The sequence below is a fragment of the Ranitomeya imitator genome, chromosome 6 (genome assembly GCF_032444005.1).
Source record: "Ranitomeya imitator isolate aRanImi1 chromosome 6, aRanImi1.pri, whole genome shotgun sequence".
NCBI lineage: Eukaryota > Metazoa > Chordata > Amphibia > Anura > Dendrobatidae > Ranitomeya > Ranitomeya imitator.
Window position 1 is genome coordinate 132,222,749 of NC_091287.1, and position 16,129 is coordinate 132,238,877.

Genomic DNA, 16,129 nt, shown 5'->3' on the forward strand with positions numbered 1-16,129 from the left:
ATGGAGCATCTTATGGGGCCATAATCAAGGTTTGTGCAGCACTATATGGGGCAAATATCTTTCTGGAGCATCTTAAGGGGCCACAATTAATATTTGTGCAGCATTATATTGGGCAAATGTGTCTATGGAGCATCTAATGGGGCCATTATTAACCTTTATGCAGGATTATATGGGGCATATTTTAATATGGAGTATCTTATGGGGCCATCATGAACTGTATGGAGCATTATATGGGGATCCTGATTCATTATGGATATTCAAAAACACTTAACCTACTGATGTCTCAATTAATTTTACTTTTATTGGTATCTATTTTTACTTTTGACATTTACCGGTAGCTGCTGCATTTTCCACCCTAGCCTTATACTCGAGTCATTAAGTTTTCCCAGTACTTTGTGGCAAAATTAGGGGGGGCGGCTTATACTTGGGTCGGCTTACACTCGAGTATATATGGTATTTGATAAACTGTCGATTTAGCAAGATTTCCCACCTACAAAGAATGGAGAGGTCTGTAATTTTTATTGACGGTACGCTTCAACTGTGAGAGACAGAATCTAAGAATAAAAAGCAGAAAATCACATTGTAAGATTTTTAAATAATTAAATTGCATTTTATTGTATAAAATAAGTATTTAGCTGCCACCTATCAATCAGGAAGAATTCTGTCTCTCACAGACCTGATAGTTTTTCTTTATGAAGCCATCCTACTCTGCACTCATTACCTGTATTAATTGCACCAGTTTGAACTCATTGCCTGTATAAAAGACACCTGTCCACATGCTCTATCAATCACACTCCAACCTCTCCACTATAGCCAAGACAAAGAGCTGTCGAAGGACACCAGGGACAAAATTGTAGACCTGCACAAGGCTGAGACGAGCTACAGGAAATAGCAAAGTAGCTTGCTGAGAAGGCAACAACTGTTGGCATAATTACTAGAAAATTTAAGAAACACAAGATGACTCAATTTTCCTCGGTCTGTCGCTCCATGCAAGCTCTTACCTCATGGGGTAAAGGTCAGGAGTCAGCCCAGAACTACATGGGAGGACCTGGTCAATGACCTGAAGAGAGCTGGGACCACAGTCTCAAACATTACCATTAGTAACACACTACACTGTCAAGGATTATAATCTTTCAGAGCATGCAAGGTCCCCTTACTCACTCCAACACATGTCCAGCCATGTTTGAAATTTGACAATGACCATCTGGATGATACAGAGAAGGTATGGGAGAAAGTCATGTGGTCAGATGAGACCAAAATAGAACTTTATGCTATCATCTCCACTCGCTGTGTTTTAAGGAATGAGTACAACCCCAAGAACACCTTCCCAACCATGAAGCATGGTGGGGGAAACTTCCTACTTTGGGGATACTTTTCTGCAAAGGGGACAGGACAACTACACCACATTAAAGGGAGGATAGATGGGGTCATGTATTCCAAGATTTTGGCCAACAACCTCATTCCCTCAGTAAGAGCATTGAAGATGGGTCGTGTATGGGACTTCCAGCATGACAATAACCCAAAACACACAGCCAGGGCAACTAAGGAGTGTCTCCATAAGAAGCATTTTAATGTCCTGGAGTGGGCTAAGCAGTCTCCCGATCTGAACCCAATAGAAAATCAAACTCAATATTGGCCAGCCACAGCCCCAAAACCTAAAAGATCAGGAGAAAGTCTGTATGGAGGAGTGGGCCAAAATTCCAGCTACAGTATGTAGAACAAAAATAGAGGTCGAGAGAAATAAATAAATAATAATGTTGCAACCACAAGTGGGCTGGAGAAAATACTAATAATAGTGAAGATGTGCAAGTGCGCAAGTGCCAAAAGGACCACTACTTAGTACATGAATGGCAGACCATTCGGTATAGTAATAAAGCAAAGAACCTAAAGTATGGAGCTCTCCATACTTTAGGTTCTTTGCTTTACAGCTACAGTATGTGCAAACTTGGTCAAGAACTACAGGAAACGTCTGACCTCTGTAATTGCAAACAAGGGTTTATGCACCAAACATTAATTAAGTTCATTTTCTATTATATCAAATACTTATTTCATGCAATAAAATGCAAATTAATTATGTCTAAATCTTTCAATGTGATTTTCTGGATTTTTTTAAGATTCTGTCTCTCACAGTTGAAGTGTGAAATTACAGACTTCTCCATTCTTTGTAGGTGGGAAAAATTGCAAAATCGGCAGTGTATAAAATACTTATTTCCCTGACTGTATGTTTAACATTCAAACTTGTTTTAAAGAGTCTGCCATTTTCAAACGATACATCACTAGTGATGAGCGGATATGCTCGTTACTTGAGATTTCTCGAGCATGCTCGGGTGTCTTCAGAGTATTTTTTAGTGCTCGGAGATTTAGTTTTCATCGCCGCAGCTGAATGATTTACAGCTATTAGCCAGCTTGATTACATGTGGGGATTCCCTAGCAACCAGTCAATCCACACATGTACTATGCTGGCTAACAGATGTAAATCATTCAGCCGCGGCGATGAAAACTAAATCTCAGGACATCCGAGCGTGCTCGGGAAATCTCGAGTAACGAGAATATTCACTCATCACTATATATCACCTTTAACTGGAGATTAGATGTCAATGAAAGTCTTTTAGGAGTCTATTGTGTTCTTCACTAAAGTCATTTTATTCAGGTTATTCAGTATGTACATCACATAATAGACATTCTGATGCACATTTGAATAAAAAAATACGTAATAGTTGGCCATTACTGATATTTCCTAAAAGAACACATTTGCCCTTTTACTTAAGCTAAAAGCTGATAAGTTAGGATAACAGAAAACAATTACATAGCAGCCAGAAAATATAATTATGTGTGGTTATAAATAATTCATATCTGAATGGCATTTACACTGGCTGTGGTGTCACTATAAATAAGAGCTTTGGGGAACAATATGAGAATGTTAGAGAAGGAAATGCTGCTTTTCTAATTATAGTTCATTGGTTCATAGCTAGATAATTGGTCGATGACACAAGATATAAGTGTAAAACAAAATACTGTAACATTTACTCCAGTCCCCTATTGCAGTTAATCATTCAAAGTTGTAGAGAAAGACACCCATACAAATGCCCCCTAATTAGAGATGAACAAATCTTTCGAAATTTGAATTCACCAGTTTCTGTAAATTCTTTAAAAAAAATTAGATTTTGGTGTATTCCAATTGCCCTGAAAAGAAATGCATAGCAGTCTCAAGTTTCCTGGGACTGTATCGGTAAAGTGTTGTGGAATAAGATGATGCTATATAAGGCCCCGTCACAAGTCCATTTTTTGTGTGTGTATGCAATATGCTTTTTAAAGACATTTGTCACGCCGCTAGCGGTGACATCAATGAGGTGAATGGAGTTCATCGGCTATGAACTCCGCTCCTCTTATTCACGTCACCGTAAGACACTGAGCTTGTGCTATCATGTGCAGTTCAGTGTCTCTGCTGGATGTCAGGTTCAATGTTTGCATCATGCCAACATTTAGCATGGCATCTAGATGTAGCAGAGCTAGACTTGTCAAGAGACCAAAAAAATGACTGCTCCTAAACCTAATAACTGGTTGGGCCACTCTTAGTAGCAACAACCAAGCATTTGCAATAACTAGCAATGAGTCTTTTACAACACTCTTGAGGAATTTTGGTCCACTCATCATTGTTGTAATTCAGCAACATTGGAGGATTTCTGAGCATGAACCACCTTTTTAAGGTCATGTCACAGCACTTTAATTAGATTAAGCTCAGGATTTTGACCAGGCCATTCCAAAGTTTTAATTTTGTTTTCTTAAGTCATTCAGACTTGCTGGTGTGTTTTGAATCATTGTCCTGCTGCATAACCCAAGTACACTTCAGCTTGAGGTCACAAACAGATGGCTGGACATTCTCCTTCAGGATTTTTTGGTAGTCAGCAGAATTCACGGCTCCATTTATCACAGCAAATCTTCCAGGTCCCGAAGGTTCACAACAGCCCCAAACCGTAATTCTACCACCACCATATTTTTTGCTGTTCATATGATGTTACTTTTTTGAAATGCTGTGTTACGTCTATGCCAGATATATTGGGACATACACCTTCCAAAAAGTTCAACTTTTGTCTGGTCAGTCCACAGAGTATTCTCCCAAAAGTCTTGGGGTTCTTCTAGATGTTTTCTAGCTAAACTGAGACAAGCCTTTATGTTCATATTGCACAGCAGGGGTTTTCATCTTGGAACTCTGCCATACAGGTCATTTTTGTCCAATCTCTTTCTTATGGTGGAATCATGAGCACTGACCTAAACTGAGGCAAGTGAGGTCTGCAGTTCTTTGAATGCTGTTGTGGGGTTTTTTGTGACCTCTTTGATGAGTCATTGCTGTGCTATTGAGGTAATTTTGGTCAGCTGGCCACTCTTGGGAAGGTTCACCACTGTTCCCTGTTTTCGCCATTTGTGGATAATGGCTCTCACTGTGGTTTGCTGGAGTCCCAAAGCATGAGAAATGGCTTTATCACCTTTTCCATACTGATAGATCTCAATTACTTTGCTTCCCATTTGTTCCAGAATTTCTTTGGATCGCAGCTTGATGTCTAGATTTTTCAGGCAGATCCTATTTAAGTGATTTTCTGATTGAGAACAGGTGTGGCAGTAATCAGGCCTGCAAGTGGCTAGAGACTTTGAACTCGGCTTCCCGAACATGTGATAAACCACAGTTAATATATGTTTTAAGGGGGAAGAGGGGCTATCACACAGGGCCCTGTACAGTAGATTTCGATTCCTTTTTCCCTTAATAAAAAAGACCTTCATTTGAAAATGTAATTTTGTGCTTACTTGTGTTATCTTTTTCTAATATATTTTTTTTTTTAGTGATCTGAAACATTTACGTGTGACAAACATGCCAAAGAATAGGTAATCAGGAAGGTTCAAACATTTTTTCTCACAACTGTATATGGCTATGGGTAAACAGATGACAACCAATCTTCCCTGCTTTTTTTTCACACACTATCTGTACAGTTTATTCAGAGGTTTTCTTCCTATTTCTATTGATAAGCTGTGCGCTGTGACATCCTCTAAGTAAAACATGTCCCCCCCCCCCCGAAATGCCTCTGCTTTTATACAGTCTAAGTTAGGCTGTGCTATATGATGTGACAGCTACAAGGCTTTGATTGAAAGCCTGCCTACTCATGTGCCCTGTATGGCTGATGTATTCTTCTGCTTTGTGTAGAATAGCTGCAGTCATGGCTAGGTCCAGCAAATTTCCTAAAATTCGACACAAATTTGAATTGCATCGAATTGATTTGTTCATCGTCTCTACTTGATTTTGATTTACTCAATTTTTGCTCGAATGGCTGCGTTTTTTGTCAGAGTGCTGTCTATGTGTGCATCAGAAAGCACTTCGCAGTGAGCAATGTTATTTGTAAATGCTTTGGTCTGTTTGGAAAAAAAGCAAAGCATGCTCTTTTCTGGTTCACTATTCTGAAGAGAACTTTGAATGTAATAGCAGGCTGCCACTGCACACATCAATGATGCAAATGAGCAGGCGATGCAGATGAAAACGCGGTGCCTATAAACTTATAACCACCTAAAAATTAATGCCCCCCCCCACCTCAATACCTTAAAGCTAAGGGGGATAAATTCCACTTTGGAAGCAGCACGCAGCTTCTTTTACGAACACATACTGTGAAAACCATGAACTATGATGAAATATTAACCCCTTCATGACCTTTGATGTATATTTACATCAAATGTTGTGTCCCTGTAATACTATTGTAGGAACTCTAGGATTCTGATAGCGTGGGGCAATGAACAGACAGAGACGGATTTCTTTTAGTGCAAATAGTGTATTTGTACCACAGCAATAACACCCAAAACAATATATTGATAACCAGCAATTAAATAAAACCATATACAGCAAGTCGGATGAGTTCTTAGCAGGTGAAGTGGTGCAGATCCAAAACACTGTTGGTGCAGAAAGAGTCAAATCCAGGTATGTAGTAAACACAGGGAAGTCCAGAGCAAGTCCTCAGGTTAATCCCAGGTGTGACATGAACACGGGTAAGTCCAGAAACAAGTTCTCAAGTTGATCTCAGTTGTGGCATAAACACAGGTAAGTCCAGAACAAGTTCACATTAAAGTATTATACTGGTGTAAATTCCAGTAGCTCCCACCGGGGGAGGGGGGGGTAAATGAAGGATTAAGTAGCAAAAACAAAGTCCAGCAACATAGTTACAAAACACAGTTCAAAAACAGAGTTCTTACCAGGAGGAGTGAACCAAGGGTTAAGTTCAAAAGCCAACAGACAGAGTGTAGCTTACATAGGCAGAGAATGTCCAGAGCCACAGGTAGAAGCACAGTAGAACAAGCAGCTGAGCTGAAGAGGAAACGGAAGCAGAATACTCCAGCAAAAAGGCTGACACCTGAGCAGGTTTTAAACAAACGAACAGGAAGTAGGGCAGCAAAAACAGCAAACTCCATCTTAACAAAGGGCAAAATCATTCACAAGGTGACTTGGGAAAACCCGGAATACTGACATTACTCCCCCCCTAGAATCGGACTCAGGACGATCCTGGACCAGGCTTGTCTGGGTATCTACGATGAAATTGAGCAACCTTCAGGGGAGCATTGATGTTACTTACTGGTTCCCAAGAATCATTTTCAGGAGAGTAACCCTGCCATCTAACTAGATACTGAAGCCGGTTCCTATGAAGTCTTGAATCGACAATGTCCTGTACCACAAATTGTTCTTCGCCATCAACCAACACTGGTGGAGGAGGAGGTACGATACGTCCCTGAAATGTGTTAAGAGAGACCAGTTTTAATAAAGAAACATGATGAAATACTTGGTGTACCTTTAGAGTTCGTGGCAGCTTCAGCCGACAAGCAACAGAGCTCACAATCCCGGTGATCTTGAATGGACCGATGGATTTATGTCCAAGTTTCTGCGAAGGAACACCCAATCTTAGATTCTTGGTGGACAACCAAACCGAGTCTCCTACCTTATACATAGGTGCCGGTTTCCGGAATCTATCGGCTGACTTCTTGTAACGCTCCTGTGCTGTGGTCAGGGAGTCTTTCAAAACTTCAAGATTAAGTTGCAACACCGCCACTCTGTCTTGAACTGCCAGTACTGAAGTAACAACCGGAGACCAAGGAAAAATATTTGGATTTTATCCCAGATTGGCAAAAAAAGGCGTTACCTTCGTGGAACTGCTCTGTGAGTTGTTATACGAAAATTCCGCTAACTGAAGTAGCTTCAGCCAATCATCCTGCAAATGATTGACGTAACAGTGTAGATATTTCTCCAAGGTTTGATTGGTCCGTTCGGTCTGCCCGTTCGTCTGAGGGTGGTATGCAGAAGATAAGCAAACATTAATGTGGAGCGCAGAACGAAATCCTTTCCAAAACCTAGAGGTAAATTATATTCTCCTGTCAAAGATGATCTCATCTGGTACCCCATGCAGCCGGAAAACATTCTGGATAACGATAACCAGATCTACTGTCTCTGTAGCTGAGGGAAGACCGGTGCAAGGAATAAAATGAGCAGCCTTCGTTAAATGGTGCACTACCACCAAAATAGTATTTTTACCACCAGAGGTGGGTAACTCCACAATAAAGTCCATCGAAATAGACCCCCAAGGGCGAGATGGTATGGGTAGTGGCTTAAGAAGGCCAGTAGGTGAAACACGAGGAACTTTGTACCGGGCACAAACCTCACAAGAGCGGACATAGTCATTCACATCCTTCAAGCAGGTAGGCCACCAGAAAAAACGACTTAAAAATCCCTGCGTTTTCTGTACCCCCCGATGACCAGCAAATACGGAGTCATGGACAAATTTGAGAATTCGAAGTCTCACAGCCTCAGGGACATAAATACATCGATCTCTAAGCCATACACCATTCTGAAAGACAAGATTCACATTGTCAGGTGGGGCAGCTAGAAATACGTCACCATCATAGGCCAGCTTGATCTCCTCCCACAAGTCCCGGTCCTGGAGCACTCTTATGAAATTGGCATCAGACAAGATGGTCTTAGACAGGGTCCCAGGCACAGAGTCCATCGTGTGGATTCGGGATAATGCATCGGCTTTCCCATTAGCTTATCGAGGAGAGAGACATCTGGCGGACTTAAGGAATTCTAAATTATGGTGATCTGTGAGCACTACTACCTGTTGAGTTGCTCCCTGCAAATGGTGTCTCCATTCCTTAAAGGTGGAAATGATTGCCAAAAGTTCCTTATCTGCAATATCATAGTTCAGTTCAGCAGATGATAACCTGTGAGAAAAGAAGGCACACGGGTGCAGCAAACCTTTGTCTCTGGTTCGTTGTGAGAGGATTGCTCCCAGTGCACAGTCAGAAGCATCCACCTCCATGACAAAAAGGGCAGGACCTGGGTGCATCAATATCGGAGCCGTGGTAAAACAAACCTTGAGGTGATCAAAGGCTTCCTGGGCTTGCGAAGACCATACAAACTTCTTCCCCTTCTTAGTGAGGAGAGTGATGGGACAGACAATTTCTGAAAAATTCCGGATAAAACGTCTATAAAACTTAGCAAAACCAATGAATCGTTGTACCTCTTTAATGTTTCCTGGTACCGGCCAATCTATGATCGCCTGGATCTTGCTGGACTCCATATTCAATCCCTGGGGAGAAATAACATAGCCTAAAAATTGAATCTTGGAGCAATGAAATTCACACTTTTTGAGTTTCATGTACAAATGATTATCTCTCAAACGTCTGAGCACGGTCTTGACATGTTCCTGATGTTCCTGTAGGGAATCAGAGAAAATCAAGATCTCATCCAGGTAAATTACTACATAATGATCAAGTAAATCCCTGAAAATATCGTTGGCTAAGTGTTGGAAAGCAGCAGGAGCGTTACAGAGTCCGAATGGCATCACTAAATATTCAAAATGTCCATACCGGCAACTGAAAGCTGTCTTCCATTCGTCTCCCAGACCTATACGAAGTAAATTATATGCCCCGCGAAGATCTAATTTGGTGAATATCTTAGCTTGGTGAACTCTCTCCAACAATTCAGGAATTAGCGGCAACGGGTACCTGTTACGGATGGTTACCTTATTTAACTCCCGGTAGTCAATGCAAGGTCTTAGAGTACCATCTTTCTTCTTTACAAAGAATATGGGGGCTCCCGCTGGTGAAGAAGATGATCGGATAAATCCCTTGGCTAAATTCTCATCTATATATTCTTGAAATGTCTTTAATTCTGCAGCTGCCAACGGGTAAACATGGCCAAAAGGAATCGCTGCCCCAGGAAGCAGTTCTATGGGACAGTCATATGGTCTATGTGGAGGGAGTTGGTCTGCCTTCCTCTTGTCACAAACATCCGAGAATTCCTGGTAAACCAGAGGAAGAGTAGGTACCTGTATTGTCTCCTCCAAATTCTGGGTAACTGGAGCTGTTACCATTGGACTGATGGTAAGGCTGCACTTCGGAAGGAAGGATATCTCCTTGGTTTCCCAATTGATGTTTGGATTTTTTGACCGTAACCAGGGAATTCCTAAAATTACCGGAAAATGAGGAGAAGATATTAACATAAATGAAAGGGTTTCCTGATGGTCTGGTTCCATCTTACACTTCAGAAGCACCGTCTCCCGGTCTACTGGCCCGGAAATTAATGGAGACCCATCCACCATTTCCATGGTGAATGGCGAGGCTCTTAGTTGTGTCTTAATACCATGTTCCCTGGCAAAAGAAGAATCCATGAAATTTCCACCTGCTCCAGAGTCTAGCATAGCAGAACTTGGTATCCACTGTCCATCCCACAGAATCTGAATAGGAAGAGAACAATGTGAGTATTTCTCCCCTTGATCTTTAGGGGAAGTCGACATCATTGTTAGGGGAACCACAGCATCTAGATGTAAACTGGTCTCTGAAACTTCTGACTCAGTGTCTGTATTATCATAATTCCCTACTGCCGCCAACACTTTGTTATGTCGCCTGGGACATTTAGGACAATTAATGAGGAAATGATCTGATTGACCGCAGTAAAAACATAAGCGCTCACGAAAACGATATTTTCGGTGTTCATTACTCTCACGTTTTTGTAGTGAGTCCACTTGCATAGGCACCTCCTCAGCCTCCCGCGGGTTCTTGCTGGTAGTTTCCCTAGACGGAAGAGCAAAATTAGTGATGTGACTTAAAGCTGCCCATTTCTCTTGTCTGCGTTCAGTTAGGCGGATATCAATACGCACACAGTGTTGTAAAAATAACTCAAACTCCTGTGGAGACTCTGAGCGAGCTAGCTCATCCTTGATTGTACTGGACAACCCTTTATTAAAAATTGGCAATAAAGCATTGCTATCCCAGTTGGTTTCCACTACTAACCTCTTAAATTCAGTAATATATTCTATGACTGAACGTTTCCCCAGGCGTAAGGAAAGCAAGGATTTTTCAGCGGAGGCACGGCGGTTGGGATCATCAAACATTTGCACCATAGATACCATAAAATCATCCAAATTATTTAGACAGACATCGCGACTTTCAACCATAGGATTTGCCCAACCAAGTGCCCATGATGTCAACAACATAATAATACATAATACCTTAGATCTGTCAGACTGGCAGTAGGAGGCATGTACATCAAGAAATAATATGCATTGATTAACAAACCCGCGGAATTGACTTCGGTCACCATTAAACCGGAAAGGAGGCAATTTAGGCATACTGGTGGGTGGTGTATGCTGAACAGGTGGAGTAACCTGAGCTTCTACCAAGGTACGTAAATCTTAGAGAGCCTGACCAAACACCTGCGCATTGTGGTTAGCCCGGGAATCCATGTCTCTAATCTTATTTTGTACAGCTGCCATCACCTGCTGCAAGGAGTTAATCATAGCAAACATCTTGTCTAACCATGTCTCTGTCATTGTCCCAGCAAAATCCTTTTTTGGCTGGAGTATCCTGTAATACTATTGTAGGAACTCTAGGATTCTGATAGCGTGGGGCAATGAACAGACAGAGACGGGTTTCTTTTAGTGCTAATAGTGTATTTGTACCACAGCAATAACACCCAAAACAATAGACTGATAACCCGCAATGAAACAAGTTTCTTGTATTGTATTGTATTGAAAGTTTCTTTCAAGTATTACACTGGTGTAAATTCCAGTAGCTCCCACCTGGGGAGTAAATAAAGGATTAAGTAGCAAAAACACAGTCCAGCAACATAGTTCCAAAACACAGTTCAAAAAAAGAGTTCTTACCAAGTGGAGTGAACCAAGGGTTAAGTTCCAAAGCCAACAGACTGAGATTGTAGCTTACATAGGCAGAGAATGTCCAGAGCCACGGGTAGAAGCACAGTAGAACAAGCAGCTGAGCTGAAGAGGAAACGGAAGCAGAATACTCCAGCAAAGAGGCTGACACCTGAGCCAGGTTTTAAACAAACGAACAGGAAGTAGGGCAGACAAAAACAGCAAACTCCATCTTAACAAAGGGCAAAATCATTCAGAAGGTGACTTGGAAAACCCGGAATACTCACAGTCCCTTTTGATGTGGGATCGCACATCGAGCCCATGTCTTTGCCCGCACATAATATGACTCATTTAATCCCAATGGTGTTTTGTGCTTCTGTTCCCCTACAGTTTTTCTACTATCATTTGCCTTTAAGAGCCCCAGGTAGAGCGGAGTTCCTCCTTTAGCTGTTAACCAATCATTGACAGTGGGATTCAAGACACACTGGCCACCAGCACATAATCATTTATCCCCATTGGACCTTCTGTCATGTGATCACGGTGGGAATGGGTTTTCATGACAGCCGGGGGCCTGCTGATAACCCCCGTGCCTGTCATTACAATCCTTCTGTGAGTTCCGACCCATGGCTGGCATTCATAGATCGTGATTTTAGCTATACATAGCTGTGCTGATGCACTGCTATATATAGCATAAGCGATCAGATGATCTGAGATTCAAGTCTCCTAAGTGGACCATTAAATTCAGTGTACAGTTAAAAAAAAACATTTAAAAAATATGAAACCCCCCCACAAAAGTTCAAATCACCCCCTTTTAAAATATATATTTTTTAAATGCATATATTTGGTATCGTTGCGTTCAGAAATGTCTGATCTATCAAAATATGCAATAAATTTATCCGATCGGTAAATGGTGTAACGAGAATCAAGACATCAGATTAACAGTTTTTTTGTCTCTTCAATATTGCAAAAAAAAATTAAATGAGAGGCAATCAAAATTTCTTATCTAACCCAAAAGGGTATTAATAAACACGTCAGCTCAGGGCACAAAAAATAAGCCCTCACACAGCCCCATATCCCGAAAAATTAAAATTATATGGGTCTTAGAAAATGTTGACAAAAGCTAGATTTTTTTTTTCTTGCAAATTTCTGCAATCTTTTCACAACTTAAATAATAAAAACAAAAAAACTCAATATTTGATATCTGGGTACTCATACTTCCTTGGGGAATCATATTTCCAGGTCAGTTTTACCATATAGTGAACATGGTAAATAAAAAAAAAACTGAAAAACAATTGTGGAATTGCATTTTTTTTGCAATTTTGGGAATTTCTTTCCTGCTTTCTGGTGCATTACATGATAAAATGATTGGAGTCCCTAAAAAGTACAACTTGTCCTGCAAAAAACAAGTCCTCATACGACAATGGGAATGAAAAAATAAATACGGTAAGTTACGGCTTTTGGAATAAGGGGAGAAAAAAACAAAAGCACCAAAGCAGAAAATCGCAAAGTCATGAAGGGGTTAAATTGCAAAGTATTCATATACTGTTCATACATAATGGCTCTCTTCTCTCTGTGTCCAACAATGCCACAGAGGTCTTCATCACCTCAGTTCCTCTGTTATCCAATATCTAATCTTCAACAGCATTTCACGGTTATTGTCAGTTCCCAAACATGGGACAATTACAGATGAATTACACATCTTCTAGTTTTGACCACTCTTAGCACATGAAAAGTAAAAAAGCCAAAGAAAGCAGATGTCCAAGAAATGGGCATCCATATCTTAAAGCCTAGTGTAACCTACAGTCAGATTTATGCAATATCCTATGGCAGACCCTCCCTAAAACTTCATTTATGTTAAAGGGAACCTGTCACCCCCAAAATCGAAAGTGAGCTAAGCCCACCAGCATCAGGGGCTTATCTACAGCATTCTGTAATGATGTAGATGAGCCCCCGATGTATCCTGAAAGATGAGAAAAAGAGGTTAGATTATACTCACCCAGTGGCGGTCCCTGTCCGGTTCTGGTCCGATGGGTGTCGTGATCCGGTCTGGGGCCTCCCATCTTCTTACGATGAGGTCTTCTTCTTGTATTCACACTGCGGCTCCTGCGCAGGCATACTTTGTCTGCCCTGATGCTGGTGGGCTTAGCTCGCCTTCGATTTTGGGGGTGACATGTTCCCTTTAAATGCTCAGCTGGATTCAGGCCTCAGTGGTTAATTATCTCCATAATGCTTAGCAGGAAAATAATGTATTTTCTATATTTCTATTGTGTGGAAAGCACCAACACATTCAAGGTCAAATTTAATCTCAGGACCTCAGTTCTGCAAGATAATGGTGCTAAACATGAGCTACTATGCTGCCTCCTGACAATGTAAGAGTAATAGTAGATATGATTGCTTTGGGCAATACAACGTGTGAACGTATTATATCAAGAAACATACACTAAAGATGAAATAAAGCTCCTGTGACGTCATACTACTTACGTTCTGATAACTACCATCAGGCTGTATCCAAAGACAACAATTATTATTATTATTATATCAAGAAACATACACAAAAGACGAAATAAAGCTCCTGTGACGTCATGCTACTTACGTTCTGATAACTACCATCAGGCTGTATCCAAAAACCCCAACCCCAACCATGAAATAAGAAAGCGGGAGTCTGAACTTTAGCCACCCGATTGTGCGTTGGTTGTTGTAGAAACCATAGAACAAAACAGAATATTTGGCATATCCCTGTAACATAAAATATGAAGAGCTGATCGTACACAACACTCCTGATATTGTTTCAGAGTAACTTTTATGTATTATTTACAATAGTACTTAACATTTTTTAAGATTTCATTTCATGCTGTATCTGACAGAGACAAAAAAAAGCTAATTTGTAATATTATTAACATCAAACAATAATTTTTAGCTACTGTAAGTCACATTGTATCTGTCACGGGGATAGCAGGACAGAGAGGGGCCAGAAGAACGTGGCATCTGGTTACACAAACTCCTGCACTGATTAGAACTGCTTCACTATCCTATTAAACATCATTGAAAGAGTTATTCAGTTTATTTGATCTCCTGGAGCTCTCCATCCTGAATTGTCTCAGCTGTTTTGGCAACTCCTTCCTCTGGTATATATGCTCGCCACTGGCACTTGAGAGTTGCCAGGGATAGCTGTTCTACTTGCTGGTTAAGTGTTGAAGGATTGTAGTAGGCAGTTGGAGAGTTTTTCAGGAGATTTCTGCATGTAGTTGGTTTGTGTGTTTATCCTTATCCTTTCCCATTTGGTTTGTGCCTCCTATTCACGCCCTCTTTCCCATTTTGTTGTTTTGCAAGTGTATTTGTGTGATTGTAGTTTTATTTTATCCATGTCTGTTAATCCTTGTCTGTCTGGTTAGTGTTTTCCAATACACTTCAACCTCTCACCTCCCTGGGTGAGGGAGGGAACAGAAAAGGGTTAAGATAGGAGCTTAGCAAGGTAGGAGAATCTCCACTATTTGAGGTAATTGGACAGGGATAGCCTAGGGTGCCCCTAGTTCGAGAAATCGGGTAGGTGCCCACAGTCCCTTGTCACTATGTGACATTATCTTTTACAATTCAGAATATTTTAATTGTTTTTATTTTGGGTTGTAAAGTAAAATACAATGGAATGTTGCCACATTTAAACCTTTGTTCATTTTTTTTATATCCCTACAACCCCTCTGCAAGGAAAACTATCCCAGTTTGTATAGAAATGAGCACCAAGCTGTCTGATGGACATCTCCAGACCTCATCTGTACCTACCTTCTAACTAAAAATGAAGTTTCCAACATCAGAAAAATCTCACACCTGAGCCAGTATAAGGGTATGTGTCCACGTTCAGGATGGCATCAGGATTTGGTGAGGATTTTTCATCAGTATTTGTAGCCAAAACCAGGAGTGGAACAATTAGAGGAAAAGTATAATAGAAACATATGCTCCACTTTTGCATTTATCACCCACTCCTGGTTTTGGCTTACAAATACTGATGAAAAATCCTGACCAAATCCTGATGCAATCCTGAACGTGGACACATACCCTAAGAGGAAAAGCAACTCATTTTTGACTGCAATTGCTTTTTCTCTTATACTCACTATTATCAACCAATAGTGCCATGATATCTCAGCTTATTTAAATAAAATGTTGCTAATTTTTATTGGGAGCTGGATGTATTTTTGCTTTCTACTATTTGCTAATGTGGGATCAGAACGGAGGTCCGTGCACCTGAACCAATGTACAAGTGGTGAATAGAGATGAGCAAACCCGAACAGTAAAGTTCTGCATCCGTACCGAACACCTGCTGCTCAGACGCAGACACCATACGCAGATATTACCAGGAAGTCTGTTACTGTTTGGGTTCGGCCCCCTGAACACCGGGTGTTTGTTGCACTGTCATGTGCATAACAGCATGGCAAACACTGCTTCTGATCGGCGGTAATGATTTTACCGCCGGTCAGACAGCCGCGGTTCCCACGCTGTCAAATGATTGCTGCTCTAAATAGTTAAGAAAAAAATGGCATGTGTTCCCCTGTATTTTTGAAAATCAGCCAGGCAAAATTGATAGCTGGGGACTACAACCCTCAGCTGTCAGCGTTAGCAAGGCTGGTTATAAAGAATAGATAGCCGCCAATCAGAAGCAGTATTTGCCGTGATGTCATGCACATGACAGCGTGGCAGACACTGGATGTTCAGGCCCCAATTCAAGTGAATGGGGTCCGGGATCTGGTTCTGGTCTGGGTACTATTTTGGTTCCCGAACCCAATTTTTTTTTTAACTGTTCGGCCGAACCAGCCGGACCCGAACATCCAGGGGTCTGCCCATCTCTAGTGGTGAGATTACTTTTTCCTCTTTATGGCTGTCCTGAATTGCCAGTATGTCAGCTATCAGGAAGTCAGGAGTCTGAAAAAATAACATTTTGATATGTTAGATAAAAACAATATGTT

At 41.1% G+C, this 16,129-nt stretch overlaps 1 protein-coding gene across 1 annotated transcript in view; it reads right to left on the reverse strand.

Moving 5' to 3' along the window:
* Positions 1–16,129, reverse strand: part of LOC138643323 (transmembrane channel-like protein 2) — a 230,008-nt gene that overhangs the window by 170,210 nt on the left and 43,669 nt on the right. Inside the window, exon 7 of the mRNA XM_069732252.1 lies at positions 13,768–13,910. Within this exon, the coding sequence (XP_069588353.1) occupies positions 13,768–13,910 (143 nt within the window). The remainder of the gene's footprint in view (positions 1–13,767; positions 13,911–16,129) is intronic.